Below are 27,456 nucleotides of genomic sequence, written 5' to 3'. Positions count from 1 at the left end.
GGTAAACCGATGTTTTTGTGTTTTTGTTTTTGTTTTGCTTTGTTTTTGTCTCTCTTTACTTTTTTGGGGGTTTCGTTAGTTGTTTTCATCTCTTTTATTTCTGTTGTTTTTGCCTGTTTTCTTTCATGTATCTTTATAACAATAACAAATCTTTGAAAATCGGGTGGCAGGAGTATTCTATAGTTCGGCGGTGGGCTTAATCTTTTATGTTCAGGAAAGATATATGCATGATGTTGTGAATGGGAGAGCGAAATGATTCCAAGATTCTTCAAACAATATTAAGTCACTCGTACTGAAAAGGAAATCAAGATTATTAAAATATTTGTTTTCTTCTTATTGTATTTATTTCTTCATCATACAAAAATAGCATAAATGACAGACAGTATGTTCCAACCATAAACATAAAAAGCAAGTAAAACAAAATGATAATGAACGAAATATTCGAAATTTAGCAACATGTATCTCTTTCGTCAAAGAATAATAAAAGAGATGAAAAGAACCAAATACAGCAATATTTATCGCTCGAGTCGGTCCCCTGATCAGATCACTAATGACAAGTTTTATGATGTGTATTTTTACATGCAATTCATTGATATGCAGGGCCTGTTATGAACAAACCAATGCTATAACAATGACATAACTTGTACGTTTATTGTTTATTTGTTTGTATTAGCTTTCGTTTTTGTATTATATTATACAATTGTAAATAGCCACATCATACGGAGTATTTGTTAAGACTGATATTTATTGTTTTTTCGTGTTGCTAAGAAACATTTAAGCCATTTATAATTATGTAGAGCCTGTTTTGAAGGAGAAAAAAAAACAATGCTATAATAATGACGTAAAGTGCACATTGTTGTACATTTGTTTGTCTATTTCAGTTTTTTGTTGTAATCTGTGATAATTTATAAAGAGCTAAATTTTACAAAGTATATGGTAACTTGAACTAATCTATATCAATTCATACTTGATGTGTTTCGACAAAGTGATTGCTATAACGACATTATTTACACGTCTTTGCCATTGTTTGTTTATTGGTTTGATTTCTGGTATTAGTTTTTTTTTGGTTGTATATCTGTGATAATTTTTAAGTGGCTACATTATACTTAGTATTTGTAAGAGTGAGTGTTGCTAAGAAACTTGATACGTTTATGTATGACCTATTCGGCGAAACAAACGCTATAACAATGACAGAATTTGCACGTTATTTTTGTATTTGTTTGTTTGTTTATTTGTTTTAGCTTGTTTTGTTATTTAATCTTTCATAATTTGTAAATAGCTATATTATACTAAGCATATAGAAAAGAGAATTTTATATTGATTGTTTGTCTTGCTATTAGAGATGCATATGTTACATGTACATCTGTAGATTCACAGAAAATGCTATAATAGTGACATGAATTGCACGTGTTTGTAACCTATCATATCATCATGGAAATATCTCTAGTGTACTGTATAATTTGTTAGATTCAATTTTGTTGACTTTCATTCTGTTATAATTTATATGATACATTAAAACTTTGGATATGTATTTAAGATGGATAAAATGCTATATAATATGCCAATGAAATATGCTGCATAGCATCTAGTCTGTAAAGATTACACATAATCACCTCAGTCGGATGGATACAAAACAATAAATGTAAAATTCAAATTTGTGATATTTTTGTTATTGCACATGTATGTTTGTCATGTTTTTGGTTTTGACGGTTTTGTTTAACCTTTTCTGAATCAATTATTAGTCGATATTAATCGACCTTTCCATCATAGTTATGGTATCATTTGAAAGATTAGAATATTTGATGTTTAATGATGTGTGTTTACACAAATCGTGCATCCCAAATCATTTTCTTTTAAAAAAAAACATAATGAAATAATAAATGAAAGAGTCATTCGCATATTTTGGACAATTTTGATATCAGACATGATCTCTTCAGACTGTCTGAAATGGGTCGTGTGTGACTCATGGACCATATTTCTTTGCTTCATATGAAAGATGAGAAATCAAGCTTTCCAATGATGCATACATTAATAAAAACGTACTTTGGGGATTATTGTGTAAATTACGCACTTATCAAACTTCCAAGTTGTAATTTAGATATAAGGCAATATATTAAATAAGTTAAAATTAAATGACTTAAAGACTGATTTTTGTTTTGCTGCTTCAGCTCACAGTCACAATTGCATGCCGATGTCTCAACATATTTCTCACATCTGTAGTATATGGTTACGTTTTATTTAAGGAATATTGCTAGAATAAGAATAATTTTTAAATTACTCTTTTTGTCTACAAATTACTCAATAATAAAGCCCTACAATATTTAGATACCTGTTTGAATTGTTATACACCTACCAGTGCGTTGAGGTCATGCCAGTAATCCTCTCCGTCTCATATATTCAGTTACTTACACATTAGCCGGTGGTAAGACATTTTATTATATCTGCTCCAACATACTGGAATGATCTACCACTTATAATTAGACAATTTTCATCAGTTATTACCTCCAGTAAGGCCTTGCTATCACCTCTTTTGTTGCAGTTTGTAGTTGTAAGTTTTTCTCATTACATGCATGTATTCATATAATTATTTTCATTTAGGCCTACTGTAAGCGCTTTGAGCCTTATGGGAAAAGCGTGGTATAAGTAATAATAATAATAATGATCATCTTTAAACATTAGTTTCCTTTTCATAGACACCCTGTACATACTTCAGATGACGATAAGATGTGAATAGCTGCGTTGCATGTGTAAGAGTGGAACACAATATTCTCTCGCAAAACAATTCTTTCCGAACATGAAATCGATATTTTAATAACTCTTCCACTTTTTTTGTATTATTATGCTATTATGTTGTGATATTATATTTTGGATTAACGAATGTATAGCCATGAAAGATAAAAGCCTTTTTTTCTGAGATCAAACTGTACTTATCTCATTTGTGTATTTGTCAATATTAATATCAGAATTACAAAATGTGCGAGAAAGGAAATAACAGAATAGGTTTTTTTTTTAAGAGGCAGGATAAAGAGAGAGAGAGAGTGAGAGAAGAAGAATGTGTGGGGGAGTGACATGTAGAATGAAATAAACTGATACTCAGAGAAGAATATAATACTAGAGAAATAAATGTAAACATAAAGCTGAAATGAGAGATACAGAGAGAAGGGAGTAAGATGAAAACAAAACAGGGACAGAAAGCAACAGGATAGAGAGAAAGGAAGGAAGAGAAAATCGTGGAAGAAGAGAGAGAGGGCACAGAAGAGAATGAGAGAAAGAAAAGAAGGTGAGATCAGAAAGAGAGAAAGAGAGAAAGGGATGAGAGAGAGCGAGAGAGAGAGAGAGCGAGAGAGAGAGAGAGAGAGAGAGAGGGGGACAGAGAGAGGGGAAAGAGAAGGGAAGGAGAGAGGGAAAGATAGGAAGAAGAGAGAGAGGGGAAAGAGAATGTGAGAGCAAGAGAGAGAGAGAGAGAGAGAGAGCAAGGGAGGAAAGAGATATATAGAGGGGGGGGGGGGGGGGGTATGAGGCGGGAATCTGTCGTCCAGCTTGAAAATCGTTCAGCCTCACTCTTCCGTATTTACCTTAGTCTGCGATTACAGACCTTGTACTTAAAGGTAGGATATCCCTTTTGCAGGCCACATCAAATTCTGTAGAACTTTGCAGGAATTATGTGAAATTTATACGTGAGCAATGTCCTAGTATTGTCTACAGCAAGAACCCACTTCTTGTAATGGCCAAAATTAAACTGATTGAATCTTTGCGGGGGGGGGGGGGGGGGGGCAGGGAAACATACATGTAGATAATACATAAATAAAAGGTGTCTTTAAATTTCTAAAACACCTCCCTTTGGCCAAGGTGGGGGGGGGGGGGGTGTTTGAACTCCTAAAACACCCCCTGTTTGCCAGGGGCGGGTGTTGGAACACCCAAAACACACCCCTCGATATGCCAATGACTCCATCTCTTCAGAAGACCCCCCCCCCCTATATATGCGTATAAGATCTCCCAACGCTCGCCATCTCCTTTTATTGAGGCACTTGTCATTATCACGCTCTGATTTCGTGGGGGGGGGGGGGGGTGGGGTGATGTTTCCATGTGACTCGGTTGGGTACCATCATCCAATCCCCCACTCTATCCCGCCGTCATGACCACGGCCCATCCCAGCACCTTCTAGCAATACAGGGGGAGGGGGGGGGGGGTATTTAACAAAGCCTTCAGTTTCAATGACAAATGCCAAAATTCAGTGAAAAATCTGCTGATAACCAATCAGAAGCAAGCATTTTAGTAGATTATAACAAAAAAATGTCATTTGTCACTGATGACAAGTTTTGTGAAACGCCCCACAGGTCTGCCTTCTCAGACTACTCAAAGTCAGCGCCCCAATCTGTGCTTGTCTGACTCCCACACCCCGCACCAATGGGCGAAGCAGTGATCAGGATCCGAGCCAACTCGGCTCTAGGGTCAACCCGGACTCGGCTGAAAAATATTGCCAAGTTATCCAAGAGAGCGGAAATACTTGGGTGAATTTACGCATAAATAATGTCTTTCAACACCCACATTCAAATTTATTCGATAGGATTGCATAGAATTGTTACAAAGAAGGTAATGTAGAAAATTTAAAGACGTTGAGTTCTGCAATCATGAGATTTGTGACTATTTAGAGGTCCGATTATTTTGACGATCTTGAAATTCAACTTTCAAACCCTTTCGCCGAGTGAGGCCGAGTTCTTCCTAAGCCGAGTTAGCTGGACCCGCGTGACGAAACCTCTTTGCTATCTTGCCCAGAAGTGTGCTGTCCAGTCTGTCATATAGACACACAGATTAAGTACTCTCGTCTTCGGAACATATTGTGTACCTGCCAGTCACCCAGGCCGACAGCTGCCCGTGACATGACGTGACACGCGCGATGGAGAAATGAACTTCGTCGGAGGCAACATCAAAATGCTGAGCATAGTAAGCAAATTTGAATTTTACTCACACTTCTTTACTTTTAGATGCAAAATATTCATTATCCGTCGTGTTAATGTCCAGATATGGAGATTCGGACATTACTTACAATGAATGAATGAATAATATTCTTAGATCCTATATTTGTTTCTGTGTTGATATATTTAAAGGGATATGCATTATAGTTTAAAAGGCCTTTATTTCGTTATCCAATTTTAAATACGTTTTTAAACCTGTGTGGCTTATAATATCAACGGAAAGTATGAGAAGGAAAGTTAGAAAGATAGATAGATAGATAGATAAATGGTATTTTATTGCATCTTTCATGAATGGCAGTTTCACAACTGAATTGCACATGAATTACACGAATTGGATATATACATTGTGTCACGTTACTACTGCCTAAATACCATAAACCATTACAAAACACTTAATGAACATAATTTCAACCGAGGAAAAGTTATACTGAAATAACCTCCATCCCAAAATTAGGCATTGAGTTTACATGCCAGTAGAAATAACAAATACATTGTTTATACCCCTCTTGAAAAGTTAAAGTCTATGTGTGTGTGTGTGTGCGTGTATGTGTCTGTGTGCTTACCGTAACTCAAGAATGAAAGGTGGCCTGGCTGAATTACAGTCTCTGTTGAATATTTTTATATGTAAGTTTTAATATGTCATATTCTTTGTTCTCTTCAAATAAAACTTATTCAGAATTCTCAAAGCAAATTAAAAATAAATAAATAGTACACAACACAAGACAATTGATGTGATGGCAAAAAGCAGTACACCATAGTACACAATTACGCATGATAGAGACATTCTGAAGAAACATCAATTGGGACAAATCAAATTTTCACATACTTTCAAAATGTTGTATGGGTATGATACACATATATATTCATGATCTTTTTTTAACCGAACAAAAAACGTAAATAGTTTGTTTTTAAAATTTAAATTTAAATCTACAACTAAGACCGTAGTAGTTTACCACTGCCATCCCGCTTTATGAACGGGGAGCCTGGTGGTACCCAATGATGGCGTGGTCCTGGGGTATTATATCTAAGTTAGTGTGTGTTTTTGATTCTTACTTTTCATTGTGTTGCAAGGCTTGCCGAATAGGCAAGCCGAAGAAAAATCTTTATAGACTCATCAATGTGTTCCTCTGCACGGAAATCTTTAGTAAAAGGCGAAAGATTTATGCGTATTGCAGAAAAACCAGAGTGGAAAGAATAGGAATTTTGAAATATTTATAATTAAAATAAATTTTTTTAATGCGGTTAAATATTACGTATACGCATAGTAAAACTGATCATAATTTGTGTAATGAAATGAAAAATAGGTTTATCAAATTATTTTAATTAATTTACAATTAGTTCATCTTTTTGTTTTATAAATTTAATCTTAGTAAAGGATAATGGCTAGGATAATCTATAAATTTGAAAAATGTTATCATCTTCATTTTTTTCATCAACCTCATTGATCGATTACAACTGCATAAATCGATTAACCAATTGTTCAAAGTTTTTTCTTTCTTCTTCTTCTACTTCGTCTTCTCCTTCTTACTCATCTTATTGTAATTCTTCTTTTAATTCTTCATCTTCTCCTTTTACTTCTATTTCTTCTGCCTCTTCATCAATTCATTGAAATAATTGAAATTCTGTCTATAAACACTTGATATACGTCTTTATTATAATAGGCTTGGAAAATGTTAGTAGTGGCAGATTTTCCATTCTCGAGAAGGAGGGGTCACTTGTTGGTCCGACATTTCTGGACAAGAAAAGGAAACGCTCATCAGCCCATGCTTCTCATACCCCTTTTTTGTTCGGGGGGGGGGGGGGGACGGGGCACGCGCCCCAATGAATAGGCCACTGTTTTACGACCTATCCCCTTTTTAATGAAACTCGATATAAATGACAAGATATGGTAATTGTTACAAGCTACTGAAATCCTTACATTTGATTGGCTATAAGCAAATTTGTCATGGATCGCTGCAGAGGTGCCGTGATCAAGTGGGTCCGTCCCCAGACTGAACATCTCACGGTTTGCGGTTCGGTACTTTAGCGCCTCGGCTTTAAGGTCATTAGACAAGATTTTAATCTGCATTTGCCTCACTCCACCTAGGTGAGGTAAATGGGTACCCGGTATAAAAAAATTCCCTGAATGCTTAAGCGCCTTTTCATTGTAGCTCGGCTAAAATGAAGCCGGGGTGATAATGATTGTAGGGCCCTTAGGGAGAATAGTATTCACACTGATAAGGCTACCCTGGATATAGACAAGACATCTATACTATTATTATTATGTATATAAATGTTACTATTATTATTTATACAAAAAATTATTATTGTATATGTTTATGACATTGTATATGAATGTTATTATTATATTTGTTTAATTATCATTAGTAGTAGTATTATTAGTATTATTATTATAAGTAGTCGTATTATGATTGTATTGTTATCATTATTTAATTCGGCACTTGTTATTGATAACACCATTTATTTGAGGTAGGGCACTGATTATATTTCGGAATTGTAAAAAGATTCAGTATTTTAAAATGTTATCACTGTCTGATTATAGGTCGTTAATCTTAACGAATTAAGTGAATCAAATTTATTGAAATGAAATCTTTAGAATTGTGAATTATCATCAAACAGGGCCCCCGAGTATAACAGTGTTTTACTTACTGATGGGGTTACCCTAGGTAAATAAAACAAAATAAATATATAGATATAAATAAATAAATAAATAAATAAATAAACGAAAAAAGAAGTTTTAAACCGGAGAAGAAAAACCACGTACAAATAGCCAGACAATTAAATTAAGATGACACACATTATAAATACCAGATCGGTCTTGATGATAGGCCTTTGTCTAGGATAAATTCAGTATAGATTGACAAATTACGTGTTAGATGTGAAGGATAATGTATGCTTCATGCCAAACTTTGCGAAGGGTGGAGAAGTTCGGCACGAGGCATATAATATTTTCATTCAAGCGACCTATTTATAGAACCTCAATACAGAATACTGAAGCCTTATACACTTCCCTATATAAAATGGGCACTATATCACGAAACCCTCATTGGTAACGCTTCGCTGATCAAAATCCTATTAAAATGCGTAAATTAAAAATAATAGTTTGCTTGCTTTCTGCGCCTGTTAAAACGGTTCCTCGTTTACCACACGTATATTTTTGCACCACACAACAGAGACACTAATTGACCATTTTCGTAAACAACATTTAAAGATATGCCTTTGTAAAGCGCCATGATACGAATGATTTCATTCAAGCACCTGATCCGGTAACTTTGTCTCAGATTCTGAAACAAAATCCTGGATTTAGCTCATGCTGCAATGATAATTATAAACGTTTAGGTCAGTCAGGAATCCCATGACTTTTACATGCCGATCGGCTGTCTGATTATCAAGATATTTATGATTGGAATAACAAATTTTGGAAACCGTTTGCCAAACGGTTTTTTCAACACTAGAGTCTAGTGGGGAAAACGAGTATAGTAAAACCGGTCACTCAAAGGTTTTTACTTTTTTGAGGCACTTCTTGATCATTTTGAAGCGCAATTTTTAGGGCTTCAATATTACACCATATTACAGACACTGATAACACGTAGGGCCGTGCATCTCAGATTTAACATTGTTAAACGATGCCTTTAAGAATGAGTTTATTTCAATAGTCAGAATGCAAATTATGTGTGTTACGTGTTGTTAGGTAGGGCATGCCGTACTGTTTGTCCTACCTAGCAATAATTAATGTATGCCAATCGAATTCTGACTATTGAGATAAATTTATTTTGTTAAGAAATAATTCTCATTGAGGCGCTTCGCAACGGCATCTGCATAAATTTAGTTACATTACGAAAATGGCCTATTAATGGAAGTCAATGGGGCATGCCGGTGAACTTGCACCTATATCATCACAGGCAGACACTTCGTCCTATATTTCTGGTGCAGCTGTGTTCAGAGCATACATCCTACATACATCTGGATATGTTATAAATGGCATTCCTTACTAACCTAACCACCATTAGCATTTACAAATACTACATTCAAACTGTGCACTGTTTCCTGTTTACCGTAGTCTCGATGTCGAGACCCTGTGATTTGTTCACCATGCCAATCGTGTGTTTGCAAGCAGGCGCAAACTAGTCTACAGAAACAGACCTTTCTTCGCCACTAAAACACAATGCAGTAAGGCCCGGAGCCTAGCCTAGCTTGGTCAGTCTCTGAATATAGAAACAGGGTCGGTTGGGTGCGGTGTCAACGTCAGGGGCCCGTTTCATAAAACTTGTTATCTATAACAAATGCTGAATTTCTATGACAAATTTGCTCTCAGCCAATCAGATGCCATGATTTCAGTAGCTTGTAACAGTAGCTTGTAACATGTTATTGATATCAAGTTTTATGAAACAGGGCCCAGGTCTCCATAGCCTAATACAGACCCGGCAGTCTCTTACGCTTATATCTGTATTTTTCGGTTCTGAATACAAAATAAAATCAGTAGACATTGAAACAAACAAAGAAATATGAACTTATTTTAAACAGAACTGGTCAGGGCTCCAAGATAAGCAAAGCTTGATGCCTTGTGAGCCTTGACAATAATTAACCCTTTGCTTGCGGGAACCTGGTGGTCCCTGTGTTAAGCCTATGGGACCTATACAATTCAGTAGTCAAGAGGTTAGGTAGATATACAAGCAAAATACATCAATCAGGGAGTACTCCTGGTGATGTAACAGTAAAAGAAGACTGGTAGAGAGAGAGAGCGAGAGAGAGAGAGAGAGAGAGAGAGAGAGAGAGAAGAGAGAGAAGAGAGAGAGAGAGAGAGAGAGAGAGGGGGGGGGGTTGAAGTGAGAAGGAGTTACAGTTGATTGCACATATCATTCTTAATAAAGCAGACATAAACATTCATAATTGAACAGTTTATTGGACTTATGACGTTTTCGGGAAACGGTCCCCAGATTACATCGAAATGGTGAACTGATATGAAAATAACAATGGCAATGACACATAGAACAAATAAAGAAGAAAGAAACTCACTTGTCTGCGATTAAGCCAAGGACCGAGTTAGTCATTTCCGAACAACCGACTATGTTTGACAACATTTAATTCTTTGAAAATCGCAAGTAAAAGGTTTTAGTATTATAAAAACGAGCCTTGATAAATGTTAATCCTATTGAAACTTGTATAGACCTGTAGATATCTGAAACTTCTTTCATAATGACACCAGTATCATGGTAATGTCAGCATTTATTTGAATATCATAACTTTATTCGATGCTATATGTCGTCAAGGCGGACATACCCCCCCCCCCCCTCCCCCTCGCGATTTCGAGGTGATCGCAACAAATTTAAAAGAGCATTTTTCCGAAAATGTTGTGTCTATGCGTGGTTATTAGTTTATAGTGCCCAATACAGGCGTTTAGCAGCGCAATATAACAAAAGAAAATTCATCATTAGCAGCAGCAGTAACAACAATTTATTATTTTTTCTTTATGTTATGAGTAGGTCTTGGGGTTGTATTGAAGAAAAGAAAAAAAATGTTGCCAACAAAAATGAACAATGGAAGTGATACAATAGAAAAAGAAAGAAGAACAAAGGAAGAGAGAACGTAAGAAAAAAAGAAATTAAGATCAAATGAATGAATGAAAAATGGAAGAGAAGGAAAGAAAGAAAAGATGAATAACTAAAAGAAAGAAAAAAATACGGACAGACAGAGAGGTAGAGAAAATAAGAGATAAACGAATGACAGAAAGAAAGCAATAGAAAAGTGAGGAAAAAGAAAGAAAGAAAGACAGACAGAGAGGTAGAGAAAATAAGAGATGAACGAATGACAGAAAGAAAGCAAAAGAAAAGTGAGGAAGGACGAGGAAAGAAGGATTGACTGAAAGAAAGAAATAACGAAAACGCGGTCTGTAGACAATTTCGCACAAGGCCTCTGTTGAGTCATTTCCGCGGATGCTTTGTTTTCCATTGTAATACCTTGGTCATTATATTATTGTTCTACTATTTTGGTTGCAAGTGGCGAGGTGGTTCTATTTATTTGTGTTTTAGTCTCCACATAGTTTACAGACATGGTGAGTCAAACGCCCGATAAAGTGATACAATCTGTTTATCGACAGATGAACTCAGACTTTCGACAAATGAACTCGGTTTATCGCCGATTAACAGAGTTTTTCGTGATAATCGGAGTCTTTTCGTGATATAGAGAGTTTTTCGAGATACCCAGATTTTGTTGTTGTCGAAAATCTAAGTTTAAATCGCTTTATTGGGCATTTGGGTTGGACGTACACAGAACACAATTGTCTTCTGTCACACCGTGCTATAGGACCCTACATGGTTTGAAACTGCATGACACCCGTAGGCATAGGCCTAGTGGGTCGATTTGATCCCGCCATATCCCCACCCCACCCACTCCCCCAACACCCGATTTAAAATGGTATAGACACGCCCCTGGTATCAAAAGTGATTTGCTTTAAATATACCTTTGAGCAGTTTGACAGACAGCCATTTACGGAAACAGTCGCATAAACTTCCTGAACAAACTGCTTTGATTGACTTCACATTTTTTGAATAAAAGTTTTGAAGGCGTACGATGAAATCTATCGTCTATCAACCAAGACTTGTCTGGGCTATAGTCTTTGATCTTATGATTTGCAATCAGTTTACTTTATTATGATTATCGTTTTGTCATGTTATGATTTGTAATGACAATGATAATAATAATAACAGTAATAATAACTATTAATAAGACTCTTACGAAAAGTGTTTGAGGCCCAAGGCTACGGGTCGTAACTTGCCCTCAGTTAGTATGCCAATGAGATGAGAAAATCTATGACGTCAAATTTACGACAATTCCAGAAGATAAAGGAAACAAATGGAAAAAACTATTAGACCACTCCTGATCAGAGTCCGGCCTTGACCTTGAAAAAGATCAAAAGCCTACACCCATGATGGCATCCGGGACTAAAGACTTAGTTTCGATCCAAAAAGTGCGAAGATTATTTCGAAGGTTCGAGTTCACGTTCGGTCCCCATGACGACCATAATTTCCATTAACAATCATGATGAAATAGCAGTAGGTGAATACAATCCGTACAATGTGCATATTCTTTTTTTTCTTTCCAAAGTAGGCTTTACACCAAATATGGTGGTGCCAAGCAGCATTTGTATTAGGAGGCGCGATAGCTCAGTTGGAAGAGCAGTGGTCTCGTAATCCGGCGACCCGGGTTCGAAACCAAGTTGACGCGCTATGCCCTTCGGTAAGGCATTAATCCTCATTACCAGGTCATTCGGAGAGGGCCTAAATCCGTCGGTCCTCTGGTTGCTTACTTACAAGCATTTATGTTTTCTTAGCAGTCAGGTAAAATGACCACCACTACTAATACTAACCACCACTACTATTCAGACAGACGCGCTAATTTAAGATTCGATAACACTCTGTAAAACATCGGACATATTGTTTTGTCAATTGTAGATCGAAGACCAATCTAAAGTAAAAGGCTTAAACTGACAAATATGGTAAAATAATATGAATAAATGCCCAGCCTACTCCTTACTAAGAACCTATATATTTGCGGAGTTATGGCAAATATTCATCATATTGATCAAAAGTATGAGAGGTGATTTCAGGGCCCATTTCACAAAACTTGTCATCAGTGACAAATGACAGCTTTGTATTATGAGCTAGTGAAATCCTTGCTTCTGATTGGCTATCAGCAGCTTTGTCACTGATTTTTGTCATTTGTCATTGAAAAAAAGCCATTGTGAAACGGGTCCCAGATGGCTGAAATGGCCGCTGAAATAACATAACTGGGGCCTGTTTCATAAAACTTGTTATCTTTAACAAATGCTAAATTTCTATGACAAATTTGCTCTCAGCCAATCAGATGTCCTCATTTCAGTAGCTTATAACAGTAGCTTGTAACATGTTATTGATATCAAGTTTTATGAAACAGGGCCCAGCAGGCGTTTGGCACTCCACCCCTCGTTTGCAGGCACACGCCCTCGTTAGTCGGTGCGGTGGCGTAACAGTGTCTGCAAAACGAGACTATTTGTTTGTCTTCACCATTTACATTTGTGGCGAGATTTTGTTCTAAATATTTAGTTCAATTATCAGGTTATTTCCTGGTTCAAAATAGTGGAAGTTATTTCCGTTGCTACAAAGATTTGTCAAAGTCCGGGATCAATTAGGTTAGGATATTGACCGCGATTCACTGATCGCCGGAGGATGTGTCGTATATGAAAATCTTTGTTTCGTCAAACATAAATGTATGGTTTGGTGTTTGAGTAGCTTTAGGGTTAGGGTTAGGTATAGTGTTTGGTCGAGTGTCGAAGTTTAAGTCTCATATAGTATTGAGTTTTCATGGGAAATTAGACTCCAAGAGTGCATTTCACTTTTTTGTTCTACCAACAAGTTTTGTGTAATGCACTGTACCCTAGTCTACTGCCATAAAGGATTCTCATCAACATATTGAATTTCCCGCGCCCTCGAGATAATATGAGGGCAAGTTGGATTATTTTCTGGTGGGACCACGGGTTCGCTGCTTCATAGATATTAGCACGCACATACACATTGATTGTTAAATTAACCAAATATGCAGTCAGCGAATTATACTACACATGGACACTGACTACTATGTGGCTTTAACTGAGTTCGGTTAGTGGAAGAATATGTCTTATAGAAGTGTTTTTAGAGGTGCATTGGTCTAATGGTTAAGTCACCGAACCTTGTATCACATGGTTCGCGGTTCGAGTCCCGCTGCAGCACTAACGTCCTTTAATTGGCAAGACATTTATCTACATTTGCCACACTCGACCCAGGTGAGGTAAATGGGTACCTGGCATGAATTAATTTCTTTTAAAATGCTATAGCGCCAACATGGCAGCCATGCTAAAGCCGGGGTAATAATAATTGTGGAGCACCAGTAGTGTCAAGAGTGCCATACATGAGCGCTATACAAGAACCCATTATTGTAATTAGTATTATCATTAAAGGTATAGACCAGTTCTTGTCATGCGATTGCATTGTGAAAGAAACGTTGTGGAATCGATCAGAAAAGGTTGATCATCTAGCATATAAGTATTGCAAGGTTCTGGAATCATCAAAACGATAAAAAAAATTAGGCCCAGTCTTGGTAAAGTTACACGCACTGTACACAGAAAGGTGAATACGAGACTACACGATATCTATCCAGGCCGGATAGATATTATAATTGACCAAATATATCAATTAGTAGGCGGTTTCCCGGCAAAACTTTGTATCATCACGTATTAGTTAAAACATATTCTTTCACATTATTGGTAATAAGCGCTTCCATTTCATTTTTTGAGAGGGGGCGTTACCAAAACTGGTATAATACCTTTAACCTTAAAATTTTCTCTCTCAGATGAGGAGAAGGACAGAGAGTGACATATGGGAGACAGACGAGTGATAATGCATAAAAAGAAAAACCGGAAACAATCATAAAGCGCAATTCATCATCACCACGAGACAAAGATCAAACAGAGATCAAACATATGTTATCAATAACAAGTTACAATAACTGTTATAAGCTACTGAAATCGCGGCATTTGATTGGCTGAGAGCAACTTTGTCACAGAAATTTGGCATTTTGTTATTGATTTGAATCAGGGTCCATGGGCGTCGCTATAATGTATATGGTTTGTAGATCAAACTGCAATTCACCACTCAGGAATTAGCTAACATTATACAAGCCAACTTTTCACGGCAAAAAAGTAGAATCGCTCAAGGCAAAATTAAGAATACAGTCTATTTTGTATAGTTCTGACACATAATATTTTAGAAAAAGAGAGGCATCTAGGGTTCATAACAATACCTTGAAGATAACACGACATTATGAATGCTTAGCAGCTAGCTCCTTGAGCTGGTTGATCATGTGCGAGTCCGGTCATCTCATTTCCCACTTGATAGCCCGCCCGTGAAGGTCACAGCCTCACAGGTCCATATGATGCCCAGACTAGCAGCGATGCGAAACGCTGGAAAACACACTCAAACAAAAAGAGAGATTATCACAGATTAATTACATTATCAGCCTCTCTACTGGTATACTGACAATAATATCATGATCTCCATGTTTATATTATACATGTACATGTGCGAATTCGATTGGTGCTCAGCTTTAAAGAAAGGCTTTTTACTCCCATATATTTCAGATTGAAGTGGTGACAATAATTATGATTAACACAAATGCAACTACTTTCGAGAATTCACTGAACTCAGGGGCAATTTAAAAACCCTATCGTATGTCCCATATATTACGTGATACGTCATATTCATGTTAGCACATTTCATACATGTATATATATATATATATATATATATATATATTAGCCCAGTATGAGTCACTTGATGACGTACCGTAGGTCGAAACTCGTGACCTAATAAAAACTGTCGGATTTAAAGCCTGAATCTTCTCTCCTTCACCATATTTATTTAACACGAGGAATTATTATCGGATATGTATATATTCGATCTATACAAAACAGACAAAGTATAGCCGTCACCCTCACCGTTTCAGGCTCTACGAGTTAATTTATACATTACATAAGCAGTGTTTTACATGCATTCTGTGGAATTCGATTAGCTGTAGTGACAATTGTTTATTTGCTTTGTTTGTTTTGTTTCGTTTGTTTATTTTTGTTGCTGTTTTTATACATTAAAAAAAAAGTTTCATCGGTAGTAGGGGTACCATGCACGGCTCCGCTAAAAGTGGATACTCCTCAGGTAACCCCGTATATAATACTTGAATTCTGCCAAGGTACCCCCTCCCACCACACCCACATACACACGCACGCCATCACCACAACTACCACAACTGCCACATGATCGGCCTCTACTGGCTGCAAAGATCAGAAAGTTGGTGTTTTCAAGGTGACTCCGCCGACATTTGCTTCAGCGAAAATTGCTCTTGGGGTATTTCGTCAAAGGTATAATATTAGGGTAAGGGTTAGGGTTGCAATCGTGTTTTAGGTTTGGTTTAGCGTTACTGGTTAGGCCAAAATTGATATTAAGAACTCGAATGCTGCTAGAAATTGACGTGGAGCAATAGAACGGTTTAAGCCTCGGTCACAAATGCTATTACGAACTGCTACGAACGCCGTACAAACGATTTTCAGACAATGGAAAAACGGGGAGATTCGTACGAAAATACCGTTCGTACGAACCTTTGTGACCGTAGCATAACATACTAAATTGGTATGCATACTTTTAAAACAGAGGTTGTTCTTGACAACCTGAAAGTTTGCTGGAGACTTGCCCAACTAAGCGACAAATAATGTACGCAGACTGGATTCCGAGTATTGTAGTTCATTAATTAATTACAGGTTAACAGAATAACTCGTCCCTAGGTCCCCAGAAAATAAACATCCATACATTTAAATATGATAGTAATTAAACCGGTCAGGAGCTGTACAACCGTTTTCGTTTTTCTCTGTTTAATACCGGAATTGTCGAGGTCCGGTTATCCAAGACTAGCACCAAGGTCTAGTTTACCGGTGCTGTGGAATCTTCACATTTAGATATGACTCATTCTGATAATAAACAAAACCTACCAATGAAACAGAAGCTGTGTTTGCACGGCGTCGTTCCCGAAGCATCAAACTTTATTACCACAGTCGGTATGGAGTCGGTATGTAGTCGGTATTGTGTTTGCACGGCGTCGTTCCCGTAGGATCAAACTTTAAAACCACAGCCAAGCCAACGAGACCGACACCAAACCGACAGCAGACCGAGTAATTCGTACACTACCCCAAACGTAAAGAATCAAGCCAGTTTGGAGTCGGTATAACGTCGGTATGGAGTCGGTATGTAGTCGGTATGGAATCGGTATGGAGTCGGTATGGAGTCGGTATGTAGTACGTAGGTAGTTGATATGTAGTCGGTATGGAGTCGGTATGTAGTCGGTATAACGTCGGTATGGAGTCGGTATGTAGTCGGTAGGGAGTCGGTATGGAGTCGGTATGTAGTCGGTTTGGGTTGATTTGAAGTTTACTCGATTTCATATCAAATGTTTCCACAATAAAGAACATAGTTGACAAAGTAAGTTTAAAATTATGAAATGAAACAGGAATCTACTGGAAAGCAAAGTTTGTTATTTGTAGGCCCCCAAGAATAAATATAATATGAACATTATTTATGCAGTCGGTATGTAGTCGGTGTAGAGTCGGTATGGTGTCGGTGTGGCATTGTGACTTGAGTGTAACTTAGCCAAGTTTTAAAAAAATGCCCTACTAACAACGACGAAGTTTTACCACGAAACAATGAGGGCTCGAATTTTTAAACTACAACCTGGGAAGGCAGTTGTAAGTAGAAAATTCATCTATCAAAAATTATACATGCTTGCGAAAAAAAGATTGCCCACTCTCTCTTTTAACGCCAATTTAAATGAATACGAGCAAGTCCTTGGTTGCACGCAGTTGCCATTCATATAAACGTGTTTTTTTTTAAACTGTAACAAAAAAATCGGTGGCACAGCTTGTTTGCGTCGGCTTACCGCGCCATATATGGAGACGCCTTTAGTCGAACAAAGCAGATAAAGGGTTAATGACTCCTAGTTATCGCCCGTACCAAACAGACGCCCGTGGTTTAAAACTTCGGGTTAACATGCTTTTTGAGAACTATGAGTGCGTTTATACCGTCCTTAACTACGAGATGACCTCGTAGTTTAAAACCACGAGCTTCACTTAAGGTTAACGGACTCTCGTGTGAACTTCGCTATACCAAAAAAAAAGGACAAACCTCTTCCCTACATCCGAGGTTAGCATTTAGCATTTAGTTTGTTAAACCTCTTTGAACACAAACATTTGGGGACTATCATTCCATACGTCCAGCCGGTAGACAAAGCAAAGGGTGCCTTCATCTTCTTCTCATACCGCATAGGACCGAAGGCATACTTTTGGACGCTGCCAAGTAAATCTTGAGCCGAGATATTTTGCCCTTCTTCGAACTCGTGTTATAATCTCTTAATAACTTTTTGAAAGATTACAAGGAATTACTCACTGGTGAGCCATTTGTTGGGAAAAAACTAACATTTGTAGACAATCTCGTTTTTCGGCTTGCCCTTTTTCAGCGAACAGGTACGTTCATCTTTTCTCAAACACATTTGTATACAGGCACAAAATGAGACCAAGCTATCCGATCGTGCTTTCAAGATATTTAGATGTTTACTTGTATCATGATCTGTTAAAATGGTCATGATTATATGAAGCAATGGGCAGAATTCATCACCGCTAAGCATTTTATGGGGAAAACTTTTTTGATTTAAAAAAAAAGTTGTTGAAATTTTAACATGTTTCATGGCAAAATTTAGGTACATCTGTTTCTCTAAGACATTGATCTGTTTTACCTAGAATGCTCTTTCCCAAAAACCTCAAATTCTTGAATTATTAGTTGTCAGTTAAACCTGTTAAAATTGTTAGAAACCATGTGCTCAATCTAAAGCGTTTATTTAGTATTTCAACTTTTTTTTCAACAAACCTATAGAGATGATCTCGTCTTTCGCCTTGCATTTATTTCAGCGCACAAGGTGTGTTGATCAGCTGTTTTATGGGCATATACTATTTAATTAATTATATTACCGGACATTTTTATTCTTGAGTCTTTTAATTAGTAATTAAAATAGCATCGATATTCATATAACTCGCGAAATACGCAACGCAAGATGCTTCTAAAAACAACCTCACACGAAAGCAAAATTAACTCGTGGAGATCGCTGTTTTGACGATAATTGTGTTACTTTGGGAGAATATATCTTATGATGAATATGAGGATAATACATTGTTTAAGGGTTCAGACTGGTGTAACATTTTATATTGTTATTAGAAAGAAAAAAGTTTTAATGTAATATAATGATTTATATTAGATAGGTTAGACAGATACCGAGATGTGATTGGTCCAGAGCTTGTCACATGATATCAATTGCAAGGATCCAAATTGTTATATTTTCCTGGTTGGTTATATTTTCCTGGTTGGTTATATTTTACCGGCTGGTGAAAAAAAAAATTCCTGAATTTTTTTTTACCTTGAAATTATTTTTTCCATACTTTCTTTTTTTTCCCCAAAATGCTTTTTTGGATAATTTTTTTTTTTTTTTTAATTTTGATTTTTTCCCCAAAAAAAAGTTTTTTGGGGAAAGAATTTTAACCACTAACCACTTGGGAAATATAACTCCCTTCAGGTCCAAAGAATGTTATATTACACCCCCTGCCAGTCAATAACTGTATAATTAGGCCAGCGAAATTTAACATAATTTCCACGGTTTGATTATGGCCATTATGGCATTTTGGGTCGGCTAGGGGTAGAACAATTTCTTCATTACAGAACAGCATGTTTTTGCTATTGAAATTCCACTGTTATATTAATTTGAAAGAATTGTTCATCTGTACCGTCTAAGCTCATGTTTTATCATTTGAATACAAACAACAATCACCATCATCATCACCACCACCTTTATCATCTCCACCATCATCACCTCCATCATCATCATCATCATCATCATCACCTCCTTCTCTCTTATGAGGTAGTAGTAGTAGTAGTATTTATATATATCAAACTATTTCTTGAAGCTGGGTAAGCCAGTTGACTTGAGCAGATCAGTCATACTATCAGTTGGTTGGGGAACAGGGCAGTGGTAGATGAGATGGTCTGCCGTCTGCTCATCCGCACTATATATGCATGCCGGTGATTCCCGAAGTCCCTATCGGTACATATTAGCGTTGAATCTTCCAACCCCGTCTTCCATTATCATCATCTCCTCCATTACTATCATCTCCACCATTACCATCTCCACCACCACCACCATCATCATCCTCATAATCACGGCCATCAACATCACTACCATCATCATCGCGGTTATCATCATCACTAGCAGCAGCACCATCGACATCACTACCACCATCGTCGTCATCATCACCTCCATCATTACCACCACCATTACCATCACCACCACCACCACCACCACCATCATCATCACGGCCATCAACATCACTACCATGATCATCGCCATCATCATCATCATGATCAACAATCTTTCTTCTTGATGTAAGCTAGGTGTCGTTGTATTTGTGAAGTTGAATTTCAGAAAGGTCCTTTAGCAAGACATCAATCTACATTTGCCACTCTCCACCCAGGTGTAAACAAATACGTGATATACTGTAGCGCTACATACACTTGGCTGCGCGGCTATTACCGGGGTAATGTTAGAGCGTCAGGAGTGCCGCGGCGTGAGGGACTTAGTCACTATATACACTATACAGTGCGTCCCAGAAAAAACGAAACCGAGAAGTATCGATGTTCTATCATAACTTATTAAAAACTATAATTAATGAATAATACATATTTGGAAAGCTTAGAGTCTCCTCTTTCAGTTGATGCTACTCAGATAATGCATGTTTCATGCATGAGTGATTAAAATCAATTTGAAGAGAGGAAGCCGAAAAGTCGTTTTGCGGGCGTTAACTGAATTTCAAAGAGAAAATCACAGTTCTAGAAAGTTGAGTTCCTGCCGTTTCATATGACACCTCATTTAGGAAAAATGAGCTAGGAATAACAAAGTTCTTTTTGTTTAAAGTAGTGCTTGCATTTCCATAATTTGATTTTAGCGAATTCGTTTTCACTGGCTGCCTGCCGTACCAACAAACGAAATTAACAAAAGACTTAACTCCGTTTCGTTGACAACCAGCCGTAGACGAAAGACTTCATGCATGGCTAATTGTCAACGAAACGGAGTTAAGTCTTTTGTCAATTCTGCTTTTTGCTACGGCAGGCACCCAGTGAAAACGAATTCGTTTGTTAAAATTATGAAAATGTAAGGGCTACATTAAACAAACAGAACTTTGTCATTCCTCGCTCATTTTCCTGATTGAGGTGTCATATGAAAGGGCAGGAACTTTCTAGAAATGGGATTTCCTCTTTGAAATTCAGATACCGCCGCGGCCCGCCAAACGACCTTTCGGTTTCCTCTCTTCAAATTGATTTTAATCACTCATGTGTGAAATATGCATCATAATGAGTTAAATCAAATAAAAGAGGAGGATATAAGCTTTCCAAATATGTGTCATTTATTAATTATAAATGTGATTAAGTTATGATAAAACATCGATAAATCTCGGTTTTGTTTTTTCTGGGACGCACTGTACAATATGCTGCAATCTTCTTCTCTTTCCATCTCGTCTCCTTCTAACTCTCCTTTATGCCTCCTTATTCTTCTTCTGGCACCTCATCATTTGCTTGTTCTTGTACTTGTTTGCAAAGTATTTACATATAATGCTTTGGTCATGGTTATTGCCAAAATTAAAGGGGCAGTCTACCCTGAGATTAATTTGGTTCTTGTAAAATCAGAAATGTGAGAGAAACAAATTAAAGCAAGTTGGAGCAACATCCCATTACAACAATTGAAGTTTAACATTTTTAAAGTTGTCACCAGTGAAACATGAATTGGCAATACTGTGAAGTATCTTGCGCTCTTCTCTGGAATTTGCTCTTTACAGACAATTTCATTAACTTTCAGTTTCTTATTTATTGATGACGGGATGTATTGTGTTTAATACGAAACATATTTGCAAAAAATCTTTTTCGGGTAAATGTCTGCTTGAAAGAAAAGAAATTAAGGGGAAACTATACATTTTTGATATTTATTTTGTAGTACGGGAAAAGTGGGTGGAGATTTTGTGGTTGATTGAACGTACCTTCAAAAATTCATAACTTTCTTATTTTTGAACGGTTCTTGCTCAAAATTTTTACTGACCTTTCTTTGGATTTTTTTTGTGTTTCTATCAAAATCAATTTAATATCAGGGTGAACTTTCCCTTTATCTAACAACATATTGCTATCTTAGTTCTTTTTATAATCATGTTTAATTTGTTACTAAATTGTTATACGAGTTGGGAATAGACTACCGTTTGCCTTTGTCGAATAATAATCTGAGATAAGTGGGGATATTCACCTTTTGGGGGAGGTTACATTTTGAAATAATCAAATAATAAAAATGGAATACACATGGTGCAGGCGTTCTCCATCGTCATCAGAAGTTTCTTTCAGTATGCACAGGAAATGTGCAGGATACACTATCTAGCTATACCGGAAACAGATAACGGTTGGTCGTTTTTTCCCTTTAACAGTGGCGTAGCGGGATAGTCAATAATGGGGAGGTACTGTTGGGTCATGCACAGCGTAATAAGAGAGATAGTTGCGACACGCGCTGGTACGCAAGCGTGGGCATTGGTTAAATCATGAATGGAGGGAATTAAATGAAATGGCTAACAAATCAGAAGCGACTTCCGCTGTGGCAACTATACCTCTAAATCAACTGGCTATGGGTGTATGTGGGTATTTAGTGTGTGTGCGTGCGCGCATGTCTGAGTGAGTGTGTGGGAGGATGTGTTTGAGGGTTGGGGGGCAGATGTTACAAATGCTATTGAAATAAGGGACCCATCACCATTCTTTAAAATATCCTCAACCTTTTCTTTTTCTCTTATTTCGCAAATCCAGTAGGGGTTTACCCCCGTGCACCCCTTTCCGGGGCTGCGCCACTGGTTTGGATCGAGATGACCTTTCAGGTCACTGGTTGAGAACAAACTCAGGAAATCAAGGAAGGAAGAATGGGAAAGGACGGATGTCTGGGAAGGGCACCTGTTCTTAAAGAATTGAAGAGGAGTGTATATGTATGGAACCCACTCATTTCATACTATTGAGATCTGATACCAGTAGTTTCTAGAAATGGAAGTGCTACCTGTCCTTAAGAATAAGAGGAGTGTGTGTATATGTTTCTCATTTTTGTTTAAATTATTGAGATCTGATACCAGTCATTTTAAATACGGAAATGGAATCTGTTCTTAAAGAAAAAGAGGAGTGATTGTATATTGAACCCACTTGTTTTACTATTGAGATCTGATACCAGTCATCTTGAATTTGGAAATGGAATCTGTTCTTTAAACAAAAGAGAAGTGTGTGTATGAAACACACTTTTTAATGCTTTTAGATGGGAAAGGAGTCCATTACAATACACGTATACAGTTAGGCCTACTGTTGTGGTAAACCTTTCTTTGCTATACTTCTACATCAGCATGAGTTCTATGGGCTAATATTGCATGAGAGTTTCTCGAAAACCTTTCCAATCGTGTTGTAAATATCTCATTATTACATAACATTGAAATAAGAACCACTGTCGACACGATAATGTTTAATATCTATTTTTAATTAATTGTTTTTTCCCTTCTCTTTATCTCCTTTTGTTCTTTCTATCTTTCTCTTCCCTGTCTACCAATTCCTCTTTATCCCATCTACTTTTCTTTCACGTTCTCCCTCTATATCCCCTCCCTATTCCAGGACACACGGAGCTAACGAACCGTTGGATTATCTTCCTCCACTTTCCCGCCACAGCTGCCTTTTCCCGCCCTCTCTGCTACCAACAGATCACCTGACCGTCATACATCCGGGGATTAACGTCAGGAAGAACGCAATATTAAATAAACTCTTTCGGTTTGCATTTTGTTCACGATCACCTTAATTCTTTCCAACTCTGTGGCAGAGATATGGTTCATTTACGTCATTGATGCTCATAGCAGGAAAGAACAAGCACACACATATGTTACAGTAGCAAGTGTAGATGTGGGCGAAATATGCGGAATTTTCTTTCTTAATTTTGTTTCCTAAAACTTTGAATGAATAATAGAAAGACGACTCTTTTCTTCGCATAGGTTTAAAGTGTGAGTGATAGCAGATGAAGATGGAATCGAGCATGATGCATCAGCTTATTATCATCCTGATAATTTCAAGCACGATTTTTCTATCGATTGCGACACCTAGCTTTGAGGTATACCCAATAGATGCTGAGGTCGAAGAGGGCGGGCTTGCCATGCTAAGTTGTACCGTGACGGATCTTGGTGACGCAAGCCTGTACTGGCGTTATCTAGACGAGGATGGTTCTATAGGAATTTTGTCCGTGAACAGGAACACTGACAAGTATGCCGGACTGCACGGTGAGCTTACCGAGAGGATATCCATCAAAGGGGATCCTAATCATGGAGAATACAACCTCTTTATTAAAAATGTCCTCATGTCAGACCAAAGGCAATACTTTTGTTCTGCCATTACACCCGAATCTTACGTATTTGATTCGAATAAGGCCAGTCTCATAGTTCGACCGAGGAATCGTCCAATTCCACACGAGCCAGCTTGCTTGGCTGAAGCAATTGCTCCTCCAGGAATATTTAACATTGGTTCACTGTTTCGCTTCACATGCGCCACGCCATCAGGTTCTCCTCCGCAAACGCTAGCTTGGACCATTATTGAAGGGGGAAGGAGAACTCTACTCGTAGCCTGTCCTCAGTCTCCGTGCATTCACAATCGTCAGTTGTCCATTGAGGACGTCAACAGAACGTTTGTATGTGAATTGGTCGACGGATCTGTCCATCCGAATAGAGTGGAATGCACGTACACGCCGTTGCAACGTCGGATTGACGTAGTCATAGATCCTCCTTTGTTTCAGCACCCGCCACTGATACGGCAAGGGTTCATGTGCTTTCCAGTTGCGTACGACCCAAATAACCTGTTATTTGAATGGTATCTTAATTCTGAGCTTATCTTTAATGGAACCGGCCATTCGTTGCTAAATCTGATGATCCACCGTGAAGACGATGGTTCCACGTTGTCCTGCGTTGTGTCAACACTTGATGGATCCTTCCGGGGAATTGGGAAGGTTGATATCGAACTGTTTGACCCTAGTGACGTATTCCCTGACGCTGAGGGTTCCTCATCCCCTTCTCTTGATCACGTTACAACAAGACGAGCTAAGACTGAGACGTCTCCGAGTAGGTCTGGATCTGTTATAAAATACACGACAACGTTACCATCACCTACAGGACCATTCCTGTCCATCCAGCCTCTAGCAGAAATCAGTGATGGGGATAATTCCTCAAAGCATCTCTCGATATTAGTTGTTGTATCCGCCATTGCAGGAGCCTTGGTGACTATGCTCTCATGTGCCATCGGATTAGTCGTGCTCCTTTTTATTCGCAAGAGACGAAAGCAAATCCTAACACTGCAGCAAAATGAAGCTGCACATGGTAATGGTAACTGTGGACAATTGGAAATGAGTGTTGTAAATACGAAGACTGCGGAGGGACGTGGCGCCGTTGAAATCGGAGATAACGCAGTGAACACGCAGCGACAATCCATGGGATCTGATACTGAATGTACCCTTGATAGGTTCTACGTCACACTGGAGCCCGAAGGTAACGAAGCTGCAGAGGATATTGATTATTCGAAGAAAGCAAGTAAGGGGAGTCCAGATGCTGAAAAGTCACCAGCATTTGGGCCACCTTGTACACCTAATGAGTACGCAAGGCCCCAAACGAAACCATTGGAAATTTCAGATCAGCTTCACCAAGGCATGCTTAATCAAGGATTGTCTAGGATCCATGAGCGTACCATGTCAGAATCTTCAGCAAGTGCTTACGCCGTAACGGATGTAGTGTCTCTTGAGGGTCGTTTCATTTTCAAAGGCATGTCTGGTCGCGACGAGGCCCATATGGGTGTCTGTCGTCTCCCGTCTGGAGAACGTTCGGCCACAATGTCCAGAGCGCTTACCAGAAATCAAACTGCTCCACCGCTTCCTGCACGAACACTTCCCCGAACATTATCAATCCCAGATCAACCTCCTAGCGATGATTCCTTCAGTCAACGTCGGCAATCAGATTCTGAAGCCATAAAGGACAAAGCAAAAAGTAAATCAAAGAATTCTTTCGGGAATCGTTGGCCCTGGTCGGTGAGAAACAAAAAAGAATGTTCAATCGATTCGGAAGTTACTTCAGAAACACCAGATGTTCCGTCGAGCGAATGGGAAAGCCGACGATTGTCAGTGGCGAGTGGTGGGAGTGGGGACTATGCGGAGATCATCAGCGCCGATAAGGTTACTGACTCTGCCCCAGGCAAAAGACACTCGATAGCTTGCGAGAAATTAGACAGCATCCCAGAGCGGTCGGTCCCTGCAAATGACTACCAAGACGTCGAAGCCTACGCCTCATCAATGGCTCTCCTGGAGAACCAGCCTAAGATTGGCAAGGAGACCACGACCGAGTCCGGGTACGATCGGTTATCCAGACCTAATCAATTCCAATCGCCGCCTCTCCAGCGTTCGTGCACCATGCCGATTTACGCCAAAGTAAAGAAATCAAAAAGCCTCGATCATGATGGAAGCGGGAAGACCAAAAAGGAAACCGGTCAAGGAGATACACGCAGAAACAGAACAGACAAATCTGAGTCAAATCCGAAACTCCTGCGGAGCATGTCAGAGGGAACAGCGCCCTCTGCTCGCAAGAATAAGCCAAGAGTCATTGGTGGTTACGACACCGTGGAGATAACAGAAAAACTGGACCATATTTTGGTTCAAATGAGAAATGGATTCTCTGGAGAAACAATTGATATATCTGATGAAGAGAACAAAGAGCCAAGCACCAACAAAGGAACCCACTTTGCTGATATCGTTTAGACTATACTTCTACCTAGGTCGTTGTAATATTTTGAAATAGTGTAATGCTAATTCGCTTTGAACGCGATCGTATAGACTTTTGACAAAGTCAAGCTGATACCATCTCAGTAGCCTTGCCCAACACCTACTGAAATACACAAGCAACGTAATGAGGTATTAGTTACGTAATCCTAACATGATATTCAACAGAGTAATGACACTAACCTTGATAACGTTTCTTGAAAGTAACTCGTGTTTTGGTGGATTAACGTTACGATTAATTGTTCCTAGTAATATGTGTATATGTATCAATGTGTATATTTTTGTATTTCATCGGTTTTTGTTTAGTCACCCCTTCTCTCTCTGTCTCTCTCTCTCTCTTTTCTCCCTCTCTTTCCTTCCTTCCCTTTCTGTCTCTTCCTCTCTGTCTCATATATCCTTCTCGCCTCTAACGTTTCAAAATTAGTTTCTGTTTTTCCATTGTCAATTATTCTACTCTTCTACCTTTCTTTCTTTCTTTCTTCCTGACTTCCTTTTGTTTTAATTATATTTCTATCGCTCTCTCGCTCTCCTTTTCTCCATATTTTCTCTCTTTTAACCCCCCCCCCCTTCTCTCTCTCTCTCTCTCTTCGTTGTAAAAGTATCCTTACCTTTCCTCGCTCTCCCCTGCCCTTTATGCACACCTTTACGCCATATATCGCTCTATGAATAACTAACAAAGTAACATGACGTAATTAATGGTCGAATCTAATATTTCGCACAATAGAATACCGAAGTGTTGACGTCATTATTTGCTCGTCGTTCAAGTTACTGGTTCAAAACAACAGAGCCTGCGCATTAGGACTTTAGCATTGTAATAATAATAATAATATGTCTTGTTTACCCAGGGTAGCCTCATCAGTATTTATACTGTTCTCCCTGAGGGCCCTGCAATCATATTATTACCCCGGTCATCGGATTCAGGCTTACCCGCACACAATGTATGAAAAATTCAGTGTTTGCGGCTGGTGTACTCACA

At 38.2% G+C, this 27,456-nt stretch overlaps 1 protein-coding gene and 1 non-coding gene across 3 annotated transcripts; one reads left to right on the top strand and one right to left on the bottom strand.

Annotated features, from left to right (window-relative positions):
- Positions 1-4,709: 4,709 nt before the first annotated feature.
- LOC105445924 lies at positions 4,710-27,456 on the top strand. Of its 2 annotated transcripts, none has more exons than XM_011682076.2 (2): positions 4,710-4,944; positions 23,297-27,456. In XM_011682076.2, the coding sequence occupies exon 2, from the start codon at positions 23,691-23,693 to the stop codon at positions 26,457-26,459; it is 2,769 nt and encodes a 922-aa protein (XP_011680378.2). In that variant the 5' UTR covers positions 4,710-4,944; positions 23,297-23,690; the 3' UTR covers positions 26,460-27,456. The 2 variants fall into 2 exon arrangements, with proteins under 2 accessions (XP_011680378.2, XP_011680377.2); XM_011682075.2 differs by lacking the exon at positions 4,710-4,944 and adding an exon at positions 17,665-18,048.
- On the bottom strand, positions 6,047-6,165 carry LOC115927790. Its single transcript, XR_004065752.1, has one exon. It is a non-coding gene; the product is annotated as a U5 spliceosomal RNA (small nuclear RNA).

Source organism: Strongylocentrotus purpuratus, unplaced genomic scaffold (assembly GCF_000002235.5).
Source record: "Strongylocentrotus purpuratus isolate Spur 01 unplaced genomic scaffold, Spur_5.0 spur5_scaffold_20, whole genome shotgun sequence".
Lineage (NCBI taxonomy): Eukaryota > Metazoa > Echinodermata > Echinoidea > Camarodonta > Strongylocentrotidae > Strongylocentrotus > Strongylocentrotus purpuratus.
This window is presented reverse-complemented; position numbering and strand designations above follow the sequence as displayed.